The following is a 21413-nucleotide window of genomic DNA, read 5'->3' as shown; positions in this document are numbered from 1 at the left end:
GCAAGTGTCCATCAGAAGGAGGTATACAGGTAGCAGGCTTGTTCGTAGAGGAGAAAGGAGAGAGAACAGGTGCAGCTGTAAGTAGGTGTGCATGTTTGATGTCAGAAGTTGCAGACTCTATAAGTATTATTTATATCACTTTTCTTAACATTCACCAAAATTGAAAAATGTATTCTTAGAACATCTTTTCAATTTTCAAGTATTTCCAAACATTAAAACAGGCTACTTGCATTTTTTTATAGGAACATACTCCTGACCACTGAACCCCCAAATAAAGTGTACTCAGTCCCAAATAACTTTTACCTGTGATTTCTGCTGCAAGTCTCACCATCACATAGTTCACTAATTTTGGCAATAGGTCAACTTTGTAAACATCACTGCAATTTCATTTATTAAAAATGTGTTTAATGGCTAAATGGGTGAAGCTGGTCAAAAGGTATGAACTTCCCGTTATGAAATATGCAAGTCTTGGGTATATGATGTACAGCTTGGTGAACAAAAAAAGATAAATGTAACCTGAAGTATACAGTCATCATTGCTTTAAAAGGTACATGTATTCTTCTGAGTCTTTCAGATAAAAACTGACTATTGGACTCAGCATCCCTCTCTCTCTGGAAGAATCTTGATACCAAATTTGCATGTCAGGCTAACTGGGGCAGAAAGCTCTGCTCTACCACTTCTAGGCTGTATAAACTTAAGCGCAGCTTTTTCATCTGCAAAAAGGGTATACTACTACTACCTTGGGGCTTGGGGGGAACTGTTGGAATTAAGTGAAATAATACTGACGCAGAAATTCTACAAATTTTTATAATGGACCGAAGTGGCACAGTTTGAAATCTCATTTCATAAGCACGGATAATCAGTTTTTGTTTTGTTTTCACTTACTGTTTGACTTTCTAGAGGTAAAAATATCGTGGGGTTTCCTATGGGTTTTAGATGATGTCAACAGAGTATTAACATATGTGTTACTCAATAGTAAGGTACAAAGTATTTCAAGGGGTTATTAGGTATCACCCTTGTAAACAACATGACATTGGTCTGCCAAATGGAAACAAAGCAGAATATATTTATGCAAGTTTAATACAAGCATATAATGCTTGATAATAAGGATTTTAAATCTGATAAAGTACAAAAATAAAAGCTACATATAAGCACACTACACTCCAAAGTCAAGAAATGGGCACAGAATTAAGCCACATAGGGAAAGCTCTCAAAAGCCTAGCTGGCTTTACACACTATTGCCTGAAGAAGAGTAGGGTCAGAATGACCCTGCTTTTTGTTCCTTTTCTGTTCCTGTCTCCTGTCTGAAAAACTAATAGAACAGACAGATGTGTAAACCACCATAAAGTGTACACAGCGTATCTCAAAGGACTTAATTAACCACAGGATGTTGCTTTAATCTCTGCGTACTGAGACGTTCATTAAATACCAACTTAAGAAATCATAGACATATTAGTCAATTGATTACCCACTTAATTAAGTATAGTAGGCCCTCTGTATCCCATGGGTTCTGCCTCTGAGAATACACACGGCTGACAGTACTACACCATTTTATACATAAGAGATTTGAGCACCCACAGATTTCCGTATACACAGGTGTCCTGCAACCAATCTCCCACGGATAACGAAGGATGTGTAATAAAAAGCATGTATAGTTTTGACATAAATCAGTCATGTTAATGACATATTTAATTACTTCCTAAAAGTTCCAAGTGAAAGGAAAGGCCATACCTAAATCTCAGATCTCCTCTTCCACTGGTCTCTGTTCCTTCTTGATGCAATGATGCACCACAGATAATAGCCTACAGCCCAGTAAGTAGTTGTCCTTTCTCCTTTCCCCAACCTGTCCTTTTTGAATCATGTGAGATTTCCAAAGAGAACTAAGAAGCAATTAAGGATGATTAGATTAGGTTCTAAGGTAACATTTCTCCTAAAGCTTTGTGAGCCAGTTTCCTCAAAATCTAGAATTTAACATACTTAGCTGAATACAGTGTAACTTTGTTGTGCAGCTTACATTAATTGAAAGATACATAAATTATAATAGAAACTGTATACCTTCTTTTCAATATTTTATCAGTTCCATGATGGAATGTGGAACTTTGCATTTTACTTTCTATTGCTTAGTAGTGGCTGAATCTTTTCTGAGAATCTGTTCATGAACTGGATAGAGTAGTTTTCTCTGAATAGAAATTTCCCTAGAAAACCCAACTTCCACTGATAAAGAACTGAATGTGGCTAATTCTAGTGTTTTCTGTTATACGCATTAAACTGACTGCACTTTGCAGTTATTAACTATTTTAATGCCAATCATTACAAAATAAATCTAAAACTCATCGTAAAACATATCTCCAATTTTGAAAAACAAAAACAGTCATTTCCTTCCTTATGTTCACACACACAAAAAAATCTTGCCTGGCAACAAGCAGTACGTATACTTAATTTTAGGTGTCTAGATTTTAGTTTTAACACTTAAAAATAAATTTCATACATAATATATATGTAATATATATAATATGCATATTTATTAGTTTAATTTCTTCCTCTGATAAATGAGGTGTTCATGTTGTTTGCTTTGCTGCATCAATAACAATTGGCTCTTCTTTTCACTACATTTTTTAGCAACTAAAAGATTTTAAACTTCCTTCTTTTTAATTTCTACCATATCTCTTCTTAAACTTTGTCATGACACAGGCTGGTTCCAGTGTATTTAACGCAATGTTGATTAATTCTCAAATACCAATCTTTCATTATTATATTTGTTAAGTATGATTTGAAAGAACCCTACCACTTCACAGCAAAGACCTGCCTTCCCATTAACCTTCGCCATTTCATTTCTCTATATCCCAGGTTTCTGAGTCAGTGCAGACTGGACTGTCTAGCTGTTACTCAACAGAGCATCTGAGTTTAAGACTCTGATTGTCTGTGGTCATGTTTGTAAAAAGACTTGACATAATGATGAGGTGCTATTGGCTGCACAGTCATCTGGCTAAGAGATAAAAATACCTACACTGTAGACCAAACTGTGTACACATGGACCATACAGACTCAGCAGGGAACGTGTTTCCCTCTGCCAGACCAAATACTCACATGCATGTAAACTGCAGGCCAGAGATCAAGTGGAAGCATTTGTTTTTGGTTATTGCAAAGGAAAAAGACTTAAAAGTTTTCCAAATTGACAAGGTGCATGCAACTAGGTGTACCATTCGCGAAAAAGTGAGCAGAGGAGCTAGGTCAGCAAGCACTCACTAGGTCCCCGCGGGACATATCTATGCAGGGTGGGGAGTGTGAGAACAGACAAAACTGACACAGACTGCTCCTGACGAACTCGGACTCGTGACAGAAATTCACTTGTAAATAAATCATTTCCCTAAGTGAGACCATCAACACGTTACGTCGTTTGGGCTCCTGCTCTGGAGGTATGCGGAATATTTTTAGTTAAATATTTTTTAAGTTTTAAATTTTAAGTTTTAAATCCAATATTAAATAGAATTTAATTCTAAATGAATAATAATAAATATTAAATATAAGACTCAGCACTTTTTCCTCCACAAAGAATCACTGCACAGAATTTCTATTTTCAATTCTACTTCATACATTCACTGCCACTAACCCTGTTACCAAAGGCCCCAAATCAATGAGGAAGCACACGCTCTTCAGCCCTCTGGCTTCCTTTTGGTTGATGCTTTGCTGGGTTACAAAATTATGAGCCTTTTAAATGGTTTCTAGGGATCCTCCCCACTAGCATCCAGCATTCTCCGTTCTGAAAGATAGCTGAGAGCGGGCAGAATGCAGGTGTGTTGCTTAAGGAATAATCGACCCGCACAAACCTGCTTCCTCAAGAAAGCTGAAAAGTGGCTTAGCACAAACATCACAGTGACCTCAAACCTGTCTCTGAGGCTGCCAAACCGCTGTACCTAGTAAAGGTCTCTGCAGAGCACAAGACACCTTCCACCTCAGGACATCTCTCCTGTCTCTAAAGTCCCAGTTATCTTTCCAAAGGGAAGACAGGCCACAGAGCCACAGCCACTAGTGTCACAGCGCACCGTGCTCAAGTGGCCTGTACAGAGGCACATGTCCCTGTGTATCCAACAACTGAGGTGCCCAGGAGCCGGGAGCCAGGTGGCTGCAGCCAGTCAGGAGCAGGTCCCTTAGGGTTCCATCATTCCACCCAGCAGGTTGTCCTGTGAGGGGTGAATATTTACAGAGAAGTCTTCTACGTGCTTAGAACTATATCAGCTACTTTGAGAGGAATTTAAAGGAAATAAAACAGACTTTGTTCTATTTCACACAGAGACAAAACTATAAAGACAACAACCACAGACCTGGCAGGGATAGAGAGAATGAAAATACTAGCTAACATATATTGGCACATATAGGGGTCAGGGGTTTTGCATATGTTATCTCATTTAATATAATCCTCACAAAAATCCAATGAGATAGGTATTATTACCATTAATTCACAAAGAGGAACAGAGTTTTAAAGATTACTTTTACTGCTACGAAAAGAGGAACTAGATCATCTTTTTAACTATAACATCTCCAATGCTGAGTCCAGGCCCTGGCACAGAGCAGACGCTTGGGAGCTATCAGTTGACTGAATGAGTTCAATACACTGCTCAGCCACTGAGGTTAAGGGTCAGGAACCTACTGCCTAAAATGGCCTTCCTTAAGAGCATCCAAAGGGGGCTGGGTCCTGCATTCCTTCTGATTCTGCATCAAAGCCTTGTGTTGTCACGGACTCTAATCTTACCCCACCTTTCTATAAACCACATCTCCCCAGTGATCACTGCTACAGCCAGCGGTGAAGACATCCTCCTCCTGGATGATCCACCTCCCGGAATCCACACTCTTGTGCAGTCTCCTCCTGCACTGCGTCTGTGTCACTAACAGCATCCTAGAGAAATGATGATATGGTAGGTCATTTCCAAAACTAGGCTATAAAAGACTGCTGTCTTCTCTCTCTCACATCCCTCGGAGAAACAAGCTGCTTCTCTCTGTCGTGAGGAGCCCTAGAGAAGGTTTACGTGGTTAAGAACTGAAGCCTCCTGCTGATAGCTATGTGAATGAACTTGGAAGTGGAATCTAATCAAGTCTTCCGAGACCAAACAGCCCCAGCTGACTCCCTGACTGCAACCTTGTGACAGTCCCAGAGCCCGAACTCCAGACCGACTCAGCTGAGTCGCTCCTGAATTTCTGACTCAGAAAATGTATGAATAATAGGTGTTTGTTGTTTTAAGCTGTTAAAATGTGGGGGAAACTTGTTATACAGCAAATATATAACTAATGCAACTACAAAAACATACAGATAAGATAGGCTAGACAAAAATCGTTCTGAAATATATCATATATTGATGGAATCTTTAAAAAAAAAAAAGGGTACAAATGAACTTATTTACAAAACAGAAGCAGAGGCACAGATGCAGAAAACAAACTTACGGTTACCAGGGGATAGCAGGGGGGTGGGTAGGGAGGATAAATTAGGAGATTGGGACTGACATGCACACACTACTATATATGAAATAGGTAACTAATAAGAACCTGCTGTATAGCACAGGGAACTCTACTCAGTACTCTGCAATGGCCTATATGGGAAAAGAATCTAAAAAAAAAAAAAAAAAAAGTGGATGTATATGTCTAACTGATTCACTTTGCTATACACCTGAAAACTAATACAACACTGTAAATCAACTATACTCCAATAAAATTAGAAAGAAAGAAATGTTTGTCAATGCAAAAAAAAAAAAAAAAAAAAGAAAGAAAAGCTCAAAAGTCAAACTCCAATAAAACTCCAAAGTGATTCACAGAACTCTTGAATAAGTCAAAAGGCAACAACACATTTTGTTTTACTGCTGGGTGACACAGGATACCGGGAAGCATGTTGGTTTTCAGTGGAGGTTCTAACAAAAACTACCTGTATCGTTTCTGGATTGAGAGACACAGAAAATCCTGTCTACTCAAAAATTTCCCCTATACTCAACCTGACATGCTCTGATTCTGAAATTTTACAATTTTTCATTTCAAGGGATCTAGATGCTAACTTTATCTCATGTTTAACACATTAGCTAGAAGCTTAGATGAAAAGAAAGGAACCAAAGGGAAAAAGAGGCCAGGACAGATATTGCCTAGACATCACCTTTATATGAAGAGAAGAAGGTGCAATGCTTTGTAATGAATTATGGATAGTTTGGGAACTTAAAAAAGATCAAGGAATATGTGGTATAAATAACTCTTGCAGTTTCAAAATATCTAAATAGCAAGTTCAGATATATGGAAGGTTTTTTTCTTTTTTTAATTTTTATTGTAGTAAAGTCAATTTACAACACTGTGTTAGTTTCAGGTGTACAGCAAAGTGAATCCATTAGCCATATACATATATCCACTCTTTTTTAGATTCTTTTCCCATAAAGGCCATTATAGTGTATTGAGTAGCATTCCCTGTGCTATGCAGTAGGGCCTTATTAGTTATCTATTTTATATAGAGTAGTGTGTACATGTCAATCCCAATCTCCCAATTTATCCCTTCCCACTGAAAGTTTTTTAAATCTGAATTTGCTCCTTTGTAATTTACCTCAGCTCTAAGGTATTAGAGCACAGAGGTTCAGAGAGTAGACAGGGAAGACAGATCACAAGGGTTCAAATCCTATCCAGCTACCCACAGGCTGTGTGACTCAGGCAAGTTACTTAGACTCTCTGTGTGCCAGTATCCTCATGTGACAACGGGAAATGATAATTACAGTATCTCCTCATACGGTCGCAGTAAGTACTAAGGATTTAATATATATCACCACTTACCAGCGTATAGCAAGTGTGCAGAAAGTGTTAGCTGCCAACATCATCATTATTAAGGATTAACTAACTCATCCTTCAAGGTTATCACTATATATCGTAAAGATATCTCTATACATATTCATTTTCCCTACCAATAAACTACAACCTGACTGAAAATAATCAATTGATAAAATTCCCCTACTCCCTGCAGGAACATATGGCAACAGTAGGGTTGCTACCTAAAACCTCACAGGACCAGTTACTTGTAATTTTAATTTACTTTAAATTTTTACCCTAGTGAAAAACAAATATGGACCTTACTGGAAGATAACCCATTAAAAGACACACCTGCGAGTTATTTAGCTGATATTTTATTGAAGAAAATCGCTAGAGAGCTGCACCTTACAATTCTGTAACAGACAGAGTCCAGAAAATGTTGCAGAAACACCATTTGCATAAATTTGATAGAAAAAAAAACAGAAATAGGGAAGAAACAATTAGAGGAAACTATATATAATTTTGGGTGTAAATGATAAATCCTTTTAATATTTCTTTTTGTTGGTTGCTTGGTTGGTTCCACTGCTATCTGAATTCTGCATCGACACTATTTGATAAGCCTGTTGACCTTGATGGCTGGATGACAATGGATAAAGTTCTACTTGTGCTCCAAAAACATGCAAGTTGCAGCTCTCCTTGGAGAGTCACACTTGATCTCCCATCTCTTCATACTGAAAAGTCACGTGTCGCCAGAAAAGACTCTGGGATAAACTAAGACTGTCCATCTTCTCACAAGGCACGGGTATGAGAGCAAATAACACGTAATATAATAGGCCTCCTGGTAATGGGGATACCAAACTGACATTGGAATCAGGGCAGAGCTGTGTTGCCATCGCAAGCTCAGCTCAGAGCCCAGTGCCCTCTAGACTTATTTAGACCATCCCCACACCCTGACACCCTTTGTGGAACAGTGGACCAAAATCCAAATATTCTTCCATAGGCTTCTTTTTCTTAGAACAACAAGCCACCATTCCAATATGTTAATAATATACTGTGAAAAGTCCCAGGGAAGATATGTTGGGACACATGTCTTAAGAACGTGAGATATAATACTCTAGCTCTGTAATGACTAAAGAATTCCAAGTTTTAACTTTAAATGACATAATTCTGTATTTAAATAGTTTTCTACCAAAAGATCAGAAATTTTCAATAGCCTGCAAAGTACTAAGTAGTTCAATTACTTTTTCAAACATTATATATTTTTTTCCTTTAGTATAATAAAATTAGCATTTAATAAGAATCGCCCCATCTCTTATGGAGCTTAAAAATTCTTTTGGTTCATTTTAAGCCAAATCTTTCACGTTTAGAATTTTCTGGTTTAGTTGGAAATATTTTTCATAGGCCTGAAGATACAGTTCAACTGATTATTCTGAAATGTGTGCATGTAGGAGGAATTGTTTGCTTACGAGATCCTTCTTCAATAATTCAGATACTTTAAATCATCATTTCCAAAGCAAATTTTCCAAAATCAAATAAATTGCAAAACTAGAAATATAACTGAATCTCTGAAAAGGAGTTCCCATCCTCTGCCAAAACAGACCTCGAATTCTTAATCCCTTGTCCAAAAAAACTGGACCAAGTATTGACGTTTTCCACCAAGCAAGCCACATAACCACAAATGTTTCTCATTTACTCCACTCCTGGGATGTACAGCTCAAATAAAAAATTTCCTGAATACCCCAAATTTCAGATGCAATTTGGAATGCCAGTGATTCATAATGTTTTGCAGGAAACATTATGATCTTCTCTTACCAACTCAATGTTTCTGGAATGCAATCCTCAGGAGATTATCCCAACTAATCAGAAGGCTGACATCACTGGCAGCCACGTGACCCAAATATTAAACTCTCCACCTCTAGCTCAGATGTGATTTTGAACTCTGAGCAATCTGCTTCTCCAGCTACTGTTCAAGTAACAAAGACGTTCCCTCAAGGGAGCTAGCAAAGGTCCACACTGTGCTCCACAGCAAGAAACATGGCAGCAGTGCACTCAACCCTCCGCTTAGGAAAGGCCACAACCGTATTTAAAAGGAATTAAAGGCACTGTCATCACTTTTGCACCAAAAGACGCTCACAGTGGCCTCTGAACAGTCATAGATTCTAATTCAATTCAAGTGTGAAACTTCAGAGCCTCTAGCTAGTTTATGAGTCCTACTCTAATCCCACTCCCACTTCGCCCCCCGTTATTAAGTCAAGCAATAATTTCTTGGAGTACCAAAGCTGCAATAGTCATCTCTTGTAGATTCCTATTTGCTTTCAAGAAAAGAAACACAGTTGATATAGAGGAAGAAAAGTACTGAATACACCAAATTAACATGAAAACTGTGTAAGTCTTAGAAATCTTGGTTGCCAAAAAGGAGAGAAGTGTAGGTGGCTAAAATATGATGAAATAAATAGGGCACAGAGTAGCAAATGTGGGTAGTAAAAGATGGAGACAAACACTTACTGACAGTATTCCATTAACTAAAGAATTCAGTATAAGCAAAATGTACAGTTAAAGGGAACTCTTAGACAAGGATAAGCTGAGGTATTCTGAGGCAAAACTCAAAGCTGAGCGTATAACAGCTTGAAAGTTTGGGCAGATGGAGAGAACTATTGATACTACAGAAATAATAGCCAACAGGAAGAAATGCCCAAAAAGGAATTTGAGAAAAGCTTAAAATCATTATTTAAGCATAAAGAGAAAAGAATCTAGTTTAAATAGAATAATATTCTCTAAAACACAATAATGAAGAACCTACAAAAAAATGGGTTTGCCTAAATTAGATTTCATGTTTCTACAAGGCAACTTTGATATTGTTAACATTTACAAAGAAACAGTCTTCAAATTAAAATTAGGATATAACTGAAGAGCCTGTGAGATGAATATGCCTCAGAAAACTATGAAAAAATATAAAATACTTGAAAAAAAACAATGTCTACACATTAAAAAGATCAATTTAAACGTGATTGGATCAACACACATCATGAACGATCTAAAAAGTGGCTTGAATACAGTTGGCTGCCAAAAGATTCTATTTTCCATCCCCTCTCAGCCCTTTGGTAAGTCATCACTCATTTATCCACACAAAAAGAACCAGCAATCACACTGGTTATCCACTACTTATTTTTACTGAAAAAAACCTGGTTAGCTAATAACACCAGGAAATGAAATATTCTAAATGACTGCACTTTCTGTTTACTTTAAAACCTAATTCTGTGCATTTCCCCTCTTGCCAGTGTTGGTTTTAGACCTGGAAGTGAGTGAAATCAGCATAACCCTCAGTAAATTATTAATCTCTCAGAGTTTTTATGAATAAATGACGTGATGTATATGAAGCTTCTAGAAGAGTGCACATGGTAAATACTCAGAGAATTGTTAATTCTCTATTCTTTTCTCTTCCCTCTTGGTTCTGCCAACCATAGCTTTGCATTCTCTTTTGCAGTTTAGGTTTCAGGAGCTGAGTTTTCACATGTGATAAGTCAATTCCCCAAGAGAATGTAATGTTTCTTTGTTCTCTTAATGATCTGCCCAATGTGATTTAATTATAGAGCCCCTCTAAAAACTCCTTGCCTTGACTTTTTCTCTTCTTCCCTTCATTTCTACTGAAGGATCACCAAAGTTCAATTCACAATTTGTGTCCAACGTTGCGTGCAGCACTATACTAAGATATAGGGATACAGAATTCAAGAAAACATTGTTCCCACCTGGGAGAGTTAATGTTATGTGTCAGCTTGACTAGGCCACAGGGCACCCAGACAGCTGTTCAAACATTACTTTGGGTGTTTCTGTGAGGGTGTTTTTGAATGAGATTCATGTTTTAATACATGAATTTGAGTAAAGTAGATTGCCCTCAACAATGCAGATGGGTCTCAGCCAATTAACTGAAGTCCTAAAAAGAAGAAATGGGGGACTTCCTAGGTGGCACAGTGGTTAAGAACTTGCCTGCCAATGCAGGGGATATGGGTTCAAGCCCTGTCCCAGGAAGATACCATATGCCACAGAGCAACTAAGCCTGTGCGCCACAACTATTGAGCCTGCGCTCTAGAGCCGGTGAGCCACAACTACTGAGCCCATGTGCCGCAACTACTGAAACCCACACGCCTAGAGCCTGTGCTCCACAACAGGAGAAGCCACCACAATGAGGAGCCCATGCACCACAATGAAGAGTAGCCCCCACTCGCCACAACCAGAGAATGCCCATGTGCAGCAACGAAGATCCAACACAGCCGATTTAAAAAAAAAAAAGAACAAATGGGTCTCCCTTCCCCAAGTAAAAGAATTCTTTTGCCAGATGGCCTTTAAACTGGAATATCCACTCTTCAGGTATGACAGCCTTTCAAGTGGGACACTGGCTCCTGCTGACTCTACAGCAGCCTTCCAGTCATCACACTTGAACTAGACCATAAGCTCTTCCTTGTTCAACAGCAGCCTGTGACTGCTGGACTCAAAGTGGGACACTGGCTCTGCAGATTTTGGACTTGTCAGCCTCCATAACCACATAAGCCAATTCCTTATAATAAACCTCTTTTTCAGTCTTTCTCTCTCTGGATGGATGGATGGACGGATGGATGGATGGACGGACGGATGGATGGATGGACAGATGCATCGATGGATAGATATACATCATAGATATAGATATAGATACATACATATACATATAGAGATATAGATATAGACATAGATATAAAGATTCTGTTGGTTCTGTTTCTCTAAAAACCCTGAGTAATACAATATCCTCAAGAAGCTCAGAGTATACTCACAGGGACATACCCAAATAAACTTTCTCCATGAAGCCTTTCCCAAACAATAACATAGAATATTATGCTATGAGCCAAATAAACCATCAACTAGAAAAACTATCAATAAACATTCACTGGGTGAATTAAAAGTACTTGAAAGCAGAATCTGCCAAGGACAATATCAGACCATGTAATTCATTCCCTCAAGAATTCTCATAAAGTGAGTGATCTGGTGTCAATTTACAGCAAGGCTTGCCCTTTCCTGCATATGCTGACTAGATGAGATTTCTCTGCTTTTATGAGTTAGTTACTGTTATTTGAAGCAGGTCATTGGGAAATAAATTTAAAACAGGGCGTACAGTTATAAATTAGTTCATTCCCCTCACAGTACAGAGTACAAATAAGAAGCAAATAAGCTCACTTGAATGGCAGCCAAGTTCTTCTGCTCCTGAGATGGTGCCTCGTGCACAAAGCGAAGCCAGTTGGAGTGCCGGGGGTTGGTTGCATCCAAAATGTACAGAACTTCTCCCTTACTCCCACGAACCTGAAACATAAAAGCTCCTGAATTTATACTTGACGTTCATATTAGCCATACTCAACAGATTACCCATACTAAAAATAACACGGTACTTCTTCATAAGTATTACCTTCTTTATTAACAGGTGTTGAAGAGGTTCTGGATTAACATCCATTCTTCCCTTTAAACATATGTACACACAGAGCCTACTCTTTCATGCTGGCAGATGTCTAGATGACTCACAATTGCAATCAACTCTCAGAAACATCCTGTGTTGATGGCTCTTTTCTGGTAGAAATTATCTATTTGTAGGTATATTTTAATATACGTGGCGCAAATGCAATTATTCAGGGGGTAACTATAATTACAATCCATCCCCTTTTTTCCACAGAAGAGGGCAGTGCTGCTTGGTTCCTCAAGTGGGAGGGGGTGGAGCTGGAACAATCTTTTCAATTTCTCACTCCACCTGCTTATTGAATCATTTCCACATGCGGAGAATTTGCTAATCTAACCAGTGGACTCTGACTGGGCCACCATTCACATTTTTAACTAGTGGATGAATAAAACAAGTTCGATTTTGTCTTTTATTGGTCTGCTCATGTCTTGCTGAGAAGGACAGTGGGCTCTCTGTTTTTAGTTTCATGCCATAAGCCCTCCTGGTCAAATCTACTCAACTCTCAGTCAAGGGAGGGGGTAACTGCCAAAGGATCAAGTACTCCGTTGTACATTCTTTTTTTTTTTTTTTTTTAAATATTTAATTAGTTAGTTAGTTAGTTGTACCAGGTCTTAGTTGCGGCAGTCAGGCTCCTTAGTTGTGGCTCACCAGCTCCTCAGTTGCGGCTCACTGGCTCCTTAGTTGCAGCACACTCCTTAGTTGTGGCATGTGAACTCTTAGTTGCGACATGCATGTGGGATCTAATTTCCTGACCAGGGATCGAACCCGGGCTCCCAGCATTGGGAGCAAGGAGTCTTATCCACTGTGCCACCTGGGAAGTCACCTCCATCGGACATTCTTGAATCCAAGCTGCTTCGAATCTAGCTTCTCAAAACCCTTGCATTGTAGGGTAGTGGTCACTTGCTCAGTTTAATAAAACAGATACCAATCTCTATCCAATGCTCATTTTGTGTTTATATTCAACTGGAATCGAGGAGGGGAGGGGGGAAGAAATGAGTGATTAGCACTCCATATCTCCAACACCAAGTAACACAAATATAACACTATACCTTCACTGGCCTGGGTGAGGAAAAACAAATTTCAGACCTCCAAAATTTTATTTTATAAAGTAAAGCATAACTAGCCTAATAAGGTACGTATTTTCATGATACATTTGGACAATCATTCATGCACTGAGCAAATACTGACTGAGTCCCCACCATGGTGCCAGGCACTGCTAACGCACCTGGAATCTTTCAGTGAACAAGACAGATGAAGGCTGACCTCACAGCACTTAAGAGCATATAAGCACAGAATATAAATTCAGGTAAAGATAAGTGCTTTGGGCTTCCCTGGTGGTGCAGTGGTTAAGAATCCATCTGCCAATGCCGTGGAGAAACTAATTCCGTGAACTACAACTACTGAGCCTGTGCTCTAGAGCCCACGAGCCACAACTATTGAGCCCACATGCCACAACTACTGAAGCCTATGCGCCTAGACCCCGTGCTCCACAACAAGAGAATCCACCGCAATGAGAAGCCCACACACTACAATGAAGAGTCGCCCCTGCTCTCTGCAGCCAGAGAAAGCCCACACGCAGCAATGAAGACCCAACACAGCCAATAAATAAGTTAATTAATTAATTTTTTAAAAAAAGATAAGTGCTGTGAAGACAACTAAAGCATAAGAGGAGGATGCAGAGTGAGGGGAGAAGGGCTCTTCCAGATGAGGTAGTCAGGCAGAGCCTCTCTGATGAGGTGGCCTGACAAGAGTTCTAAATGAAGGGAGGACACAGGCGAGGGGAGAGCTCAGGAAAGAGTGGCTGCAGGCTAGAGGGAACAGCAAGCAAAGGGCAAATAGAAAGGCCCTGAGTTGGAAACAATTAAGAACAGCAAGAAGGTCATGAGGCTGGAACAGAAGCAACAGAGAAAATGGTGGGCGCTGAGATGAGAATGGCACAGGCCAGATCACGCACTGACCTGGAGACCAAGAAGTCACCCCTAGAGGTCAGCTTATCCAAAGCTGCGGCATAAAAACAAGTGCTGCATGCATCACAAAGACTGATGTTTCAAGATTCTAATACATGTTGTCGGGGAAAAAGTACAGGTAGCCTGATCCTTGTATCTTATATCGGCCATGCTTTTTTTTTTAATATTTGATAGATGTATTAAATAAAATGATAACATTTGTAAATATAAGCTAAAAGCTTATGGATTAATAGGTTTTTTTTTAAGAACTTTTATTGCAATACAGTTAACAGACAATAAACAGCGTATATTTAGAGTGTACAATTTGGTATCCCAATCTCCCAATTCATCCCCCCCCCAACTCTTCCCGCTTTCCCCACTTGGTGTCCATATGTTTGTTCTCTACATCTGTGTCTCTATTCCTGCCTTGCATTTCCTCTTTCATAGTTGTTAGCATTTGCCTTATGTATGGAGGTGCTCCTACACTGGGTGCATATATATTTATAATTGTTATCTCCTCTTCTTGGATGGATCCCTTGATCTTTATGTAATGTCCTTTCTTGTCTCTTGTAACATTTTTTATTTTAAAGTCTGTTTTTTCTCTGATGTGACTATTGCTACTCCAGCTTTCTTTTGATTTTCATTTGCATGGAATATCTTTTTGCATCCCCTCACTTTCCATCTGTACGTGTCCCTAGGTCTGAAGTCAGTCTCTTGGAGACAGTATACATACGGGTCTTGTTTTTGTATCCACTCAGCCAGTCTGTGTCTTTTGGTTGGGGCATTTAGTCCATTTACATTCAAGGTAATTATCGATATGTATGTTCCTAGTACCATGTTCTTAATTGTTTTGTTGTTGTTTTTGTAGGTCCTTTTCTTCTCTTATGTTTCCAGCTTAGAAAAGTTCCTTTAGCATTTGTTGTAGGGCTGGTTTGGTGATGCTGAATTCTCTTAGCTGTTGCTTGTCTGTAAAGCTTTTGATTTCTCCCTCGAATCTAAATGAGATCCTTGCTGGGTAGAGTATTCTTGGTTGTAGGTTCTTCCCTTTCATCACTTGAAATATATTGTGCCACTCCCTTCTGGCTTGCAGAGTTTCTGTTGAGAAATAAGCTGTTACCCTGACGGGAGTTCCCTGTATGTTATTTGTCGTTTTTCCCTTGTTGCTTTTAATAATATTTCTCTGTCTTTAATTTTTGTCCATTTGACTACTGTATGTCTTGGCGTGTTTCTCCTTGGATTTATCCTGCCTGGGACTCTCTGTGCTTCCTGCACTTGGGTAGCTATTTCCTTTTCCATGGTAGGGAAATTTTCAACTATAATCTCTTCCAATATTTTCTCGGGTCCTTTCTCTCTCTCTTCTCCTTCTGGGACCCCTATAATGCGAATGTTGGTGCATTTAACATTGTCCCAGAGGTACCTTAGGCTGTCTTCAGTTCTTTTCACTCTTTTTTCTTTATTCTTTTCTGCATCAGTGATTTTCACCATTCTGTCTTCCAGATCACTTATTCGCCCTTCTGCCTCAGTTAATCTGCTATTGGTTCCTTCTAGTGTAGTTTTCATTTCAGTTATTGTGTTGCATATCTCTGTTTGTTTGCTCTTTCATTCTTCTAGGTCTTTGATAAACTTTTTGATCTTTACATCCAGTCTTTTTGCAAAGTCCTGGATCATCCTTACCATCATTATTCTGAATTCTTTTTCTGGAAGGGTGCCTATCTCCTCTTCATTTAGTTGTTTTTCTGGGGCTTTATCCTGTCCCTTCATCTGGTACAAAGTCTTCTGCTTTTTCATTTTCTCTATCTTTCTGTGGCTGTGGTTTTCAGTTCCACAAGATGAAATACTGCTGATACTGCTTGATACTGTTGTCTGCCCTCTTGTGGAGGAAGCTATCTAGGAGGCTCATGGGTGCTTCCTGATGGGAGGGACCGATGGTGGGTAGGGCTGGGTGGGCAGAGCTCAGTAAGACTTTAATCCGATTTGGTGGGCAGAGCTCAGTAAAACTTTAATCTGCTTGTCTGCCAATGGGTGGGGCTGTGTTCACACCCTGTTGGTTGTTTGGCCTGAGGCTACTTAGTACTGGAGTTTACAGGCTCTTTGGTGGGGCTAATGGCAGACTCTGGAAGGGTTCCCGCCAATGAGCACCTCCCAGAACCCCTGCTGCCAGTGCCCGTCTCCTCGGTGAGCCACAGCTGCCCCCACCTCTGCAGGCAACCCTCCAACAGCAGCAGGTAGGTCTGGTTCAGTCTCCTGTAGGGTCACTGCTCCTTCCCCCTGGGTCCTGGTGAGCACACTATTTTGTGTGCCCTCCAAGAGTGGAGTCTCTGTTTCCCCCAGTCCTGTGGAGGTCCTGCAATCAAATCCCGCTGGCTTTCAGAGTCTGATTCTCTGGGGATTCCTCCTCCTGTTGCTGGACTCCCAGGTTGGGAAGCCTGACATGGGGCTCAGAACCCTCACTCCAGTGGGTGTACTTCTGCAGTATAACTGTTCTCCAGTTTGTGAGTCACCCACCCAGCATTTATGGGATTTGATTTTAACGCGATTGTGCCCCTCCTACCGTCTCACTGCAGCTTCTCCTTTGTCTCTGGGTGTGGGGTGTCTTTTTTGGTGAGTTCCAGTGTCTTTCTGACGATGATTGTGCAGCATTTAGTTGTAATTCCGGTGCTCCTGCAAGAGGGAGTGAGCGCACGTCCTCCTACTCTGCCATCTTAATCCTACCTCTGCCATGCTTCTTAAATAATCCATGTTTTCTCAAGGCCCAAGGATCCAATAATCATTTAAAAATCTCTCTAATACAGGGCAGACCCTCACTGGAAAGCAGGGATTTAATTTTCAATACTGTAATTGCTAAAAGAACTTAGGATTATAAATACCTCACATTTATATCTCGTATGTTTAGATGTGAAGCTATGGGAATTTCTCACTAAACAGCAATCTCACGCTGAGATCTGCTTTGGGAGACCCTTGGAAACTGTGCTGCCTTGGAAACTGTCAACTCGGAACCCTCACTGCCCACTGGCTGACACCAAAAATGTCCAGCCACACTGCTGGGAAAAATATAAAGGATGCACTGCAACCCGTCCTCTCAAAGGGGACACCCGTTCACACGTCTTTAAGCAGAGTAAAGAAGCAATTCTAAATATCTGGGTATAAAGTCTGCTTTATACCCAGGCCCTTCCAACAGTAACAAAACTGTTTTATACTGACAAACAGCTAAATTAGCAGAACAGGTAGCAATGCCACTAGATGCCTGGAAGAAAAATTTTCTCAGAACTGAAATCTAAAACCTTCAACTGTTGTTGAAATCCACACAGTCCAACTAATGCTACGTAGGGAAATACCAGCGTGCTTGCCCACGGCAGATCGCATATGAGAGGACAGCACTACTTACAGAAACTGGTTAATGGCCCTTCTTAGTCATACATTTGTTACCCAGTATTAAGTACAATATATATCAGATGTGCCTGACATTTGAAATTCTTTCTTCAAAGATGTGAAACATAACAAAGATTTCTCTGTGACTTATTATAATAAGCCCATTTTACCAGGGGCGTTGTTTGTTCCTTATTTTTTTTCAGCTTTTTTCCCAGGCCCTTTGGCTCCAGCTATGTTGAATGACTCAGTAACTCATTTCCATTCCATTAGACATATGTACTTTCTGGTTGTCTATTACCTTCTCACATCATACTCCAGCTTAAGAGATGCACAGTTAAATTTTTTATTAAAAGTCTTTTACACATTCCATATATATGAGTTAGCATATGGTATTTTTCTCATCGTGGCTTACTTCGCTCTGTATGACAGTCTCTGCCCCCATCCCCGCCCCGCCCCCTGCCAGTGACAGGGCAAGAATAAAGATGCAGATGTAGAGATGGGATTTGAAGACACCAGGGCGGGGGGGGGGGGGGGGGGCATGGAGGCGAAGGGGAAGCTGAGCTGGGACAAGTGAGAGAGTGGCATTGACATATACACATTACCAAATGTAAAACAGATAGCTAGTGGGAAGCTGCTACATAACACAGGGAGATCATAGATGAGGGGTGATAACTTAGAGGGCTGGAATCGGGATGGTGGGAGTTGTGGGAGGGAGCGGAAAAGGGGATATATGTATAAATACAGCTCATTCACTTTGGTGTACAGCAAAAACTGGCACAACAGTGTAAAGCAATTATATTCATAAAAAGCTTAAAAAAATTCTTATAAGATTTGGCACTTTCAATAACCTAAATTGATATGTTATTGCTTATACTCTCATAACAACACTGTAATGCCACACTACAGTAGCCTACACATTCATACTTGAGATAACATTTTTTGTTCATTAACAGAGCCACTGCGCATCTATTTTATTCTAAACATCCTCACCCAAGTGCCTCTCAAGTCCCTACACAGTCTTTGCAGACTACCTGTTTTTTCCAGCTTTTGAGTGGCTGGTCCTTTCCAGCTCATTCCTCCATCCCAGTCTTTAGCACTTCACTGAAGCTGTTGGATTATCTGCTCCCGTGACTTTTACCTTCCTACCCTAACCCCAGCATTCTCCTCATTGAAATATCTAAGAGACATCCAAGGATAATCTAATCCATCCTTCCTCTTTCCAGAGAAACCAAATCAAAAAAACTCCAGACAGATGGCTATTATTAAAGTCTTCATTTATCTATTTTAATTTGATACTGAACCCTGAGATACTAAATTGAACATTTTTAAAGACTAATGAATAAAGAAGATTCAAAATTCCTCTCAGTATCATGTTGAAGCATCTAACTGACCTTTGCAATCAATGTGTACTGTTTTTCCTTTCAAAACTAGTCTCCCAAATACCATCTTATTCCATCTGAATTTTCATGGAAATGAAGTGTACTGGTTACAGTCCTACTAAGGATCATCTTCTGAATACCTGGGGCCAACAAAAAAGTCAAATTCTCATCTTGCAATAAAAACCATTTCAATCCAAACTCTGATTTGCACAGTCTTCCTCAACCAGTTACACAAAAATAAGTCAGCTAAGTAGGAAAGGGAAAGAAACCCTCCTGTGAAAATGAAAACCTTCCCCCCTTTAGTCTAGTCATTCATATCTCTAGGACTGTGTCACTGTATAGTAAATGAAAATTATCACTGTGCAGGAACTTGGCAGGTTCTAGTCTCTGTCAAATGCTACCAACATCACTTTTCAAGGTCTGAGATAATGTGCTACCATGGATCTGTCTTTTTTCCAGATTAAAGATTAGCGGCGTTAAATGTCACAGTTTGTCTTCCCACCCAGCAAAGGACAGAAGAAATCACAAAAGATTCAGCTCAACAAAGGAAAACCCTAACAGGTAAATGAAAGAAAAAACTGGAAGTAGGTAATCAAATCAAATATACAAACAATTTTTCTTTCCGTAAATGTAAATATTTTCTCTGTTAAATTGTGTCAACTACAGACAGAAAAGCTTATTTATTATTTGGATGGTTCATTTTCACAGTAGAAGGATCTACAATGTTACTCTAATATTTTCCTTCAATTATTTTGAATGCCTGAGGAATTTTTCACTCAATACATACAGGGCATCCGGTTCCCAGAGCAAAACTAATCAGCCAGATTTGTCCCCAGATGTGGCAAAATGTACCCAATAGAATTTTAGTTAACATATGGTAAAATTTAATGGCTGTTCAATATAATCAGTTCCAAAAATATAGAAATAATATCCTTAATTAGAAGTCACAATACGTTATGTTGCATGATTTATTAAAGAAAGTATTTTTTCCTTTCTTTCAACAAGACTTTTCAAACAAGATAGTTTTAAGAACTAAGATTTAGAGTATGGATGTCTTTAGAGGATAAAGTGTCATCATATTTTTGTGTTTAAATTACAGGCATTCTTTCGGCAATTGTTTTTAACTGAAGTAAGGCCAGATACCCTGCCTTCAGTATTTAATTACCCAGACTTCAGGATATCTTTAGGACCACGAAAAACTAAGTGTGCTCAGATAATCAATTCTGACAGCATATTGTTGTCAGATTTAAACTAAAGAAAGACACATTTTCATAAATTAGCAAACATCAGCCCTAGGAAACTCTAATGATTTACAGTTTCTAAGCAAAGGGTATGGTTTTTTCCTGTTGATTTTTCAAATCATTTAGTCTAAAATTCTTCCCAGCTTTGGTGCCTTTACACACACACACACACACACACACACACACACACACACACACACACACACACACACACACACAGATCGCGGTAGTATATCTGCTTCTATCTCCCCCACATACTGTCTCACAATCCCAACCCACAGAGTCCCTGTCCTCAGATGGGAAAGCACACGGAGAGAGCACAGGTTTTACAGATGCCTCTCTACTGAACAACATCCAGAATATAATACAAACAAAATTAAATAACTTAAAAAGACTGATGAGAAAAATAAAGTCTCCTTTTCATTATAAATAATTAGTGCCCTAAATACTTCAAGCTGGAAGGAACCTCTAGAAGGCATTCTAGAGTGGTAAACATGCTGGACTAGGAATCAAAAAGCCAGATGTGATCCAACATGTGTATCAGCTCTAGCTGAGCTGAGCCATGGTCTCCTGACCTCTAAAACGGGGATGAGGGTCCCTGCCCTGTGACCCCACAGACACTGCGTGAGCATCAAAGAAATAAGATGCATGACTTCTTTATACCAATGAATATTTTGCAATCATAAAGTATCAGTACACTGAGGAAAGTCAGGCTCACAGTAACTAACAGATATTCTTAAAGATGAACACTGCTTTCAATAGCACAGCTTGGAACATATGTACCATTTTTCTGCCACGTCAACTTTTTCAAGGAACAAACATGAAGGATATCCTAAAAACCACTATTCAAACCCAAATACATACATGTAGCCTCTGCCTGGACACCTGAAGTAAGAACAGGTGCCATTACTAAGCAGTAGCAAATCCAGGTGTCAGCTGAGCTGACACTCTTCCTTATGCCAAAGTCAAACATGCTGCTCTGTGACCAACAGCCCTCAGTCCCAGCTCTGTCCCTTCAGGAGTTTTAACTTCTCTCCCGCATATAGCCCTTCAAATTTCTGAAGGCAGGAGTCCCTCCTTCTCCACATTTTCTCTTCTACAAGAAAATAACTCTTTTCGTGTCTGATGTGATATATGTTCCTTCACTATCCTGGCTGTCCTCTTATAGATGCACACTAATTTGTCAAAACTCTCTCAACAGGGGACCAGATTCAGCACACAAAGGACTCTTATGCCCTGG

The 21413-nt window shown here is 39.6% G+C and overlaps 1 protein-coding gene across 1 annotated transcript in view; it reads right to left on the bottom strand.

The window, feature by feature from the left end:
• Window positions 1–21413, bottom strand: part of PRDM5 (PR/SET domain 5) — a 207029-nt gene that overhangs the window by 122154 nt on the left and 63462 nt on the right. Inside the window, exon 3 of the mRNA XM_057706946.1 lies at window positions 11968–12090. Within this exon, the coding sequence (XP_057562929.1) occupies window positions 11968–12090 (123 nt within the window). The remainder of the gene's footprint in view (window positions 1–11967; window positions 12091–21413) is intronic.

The sequence above is a fragment of the Hippopotamus amphibius genome, chromosome 13 (assembly GCF_030028045.1).
Source record: "Hippopotamus amphibius kiboko isolate mHipAmp2 chromosome 13, mHipAmp2.hap2, whole genome shotgun sequence".
In the NCBI taxonomy this organism is placed as follows: Eukaryota; Metazoa; Chordata; class Mammalia; order Artiodactyla; family Hippopotamidae; genus Hippopotamus; species Hippopotamus amphibius.
This window is presented reverse-complemented; position numbering and strand designations above follow the sequence as displayed.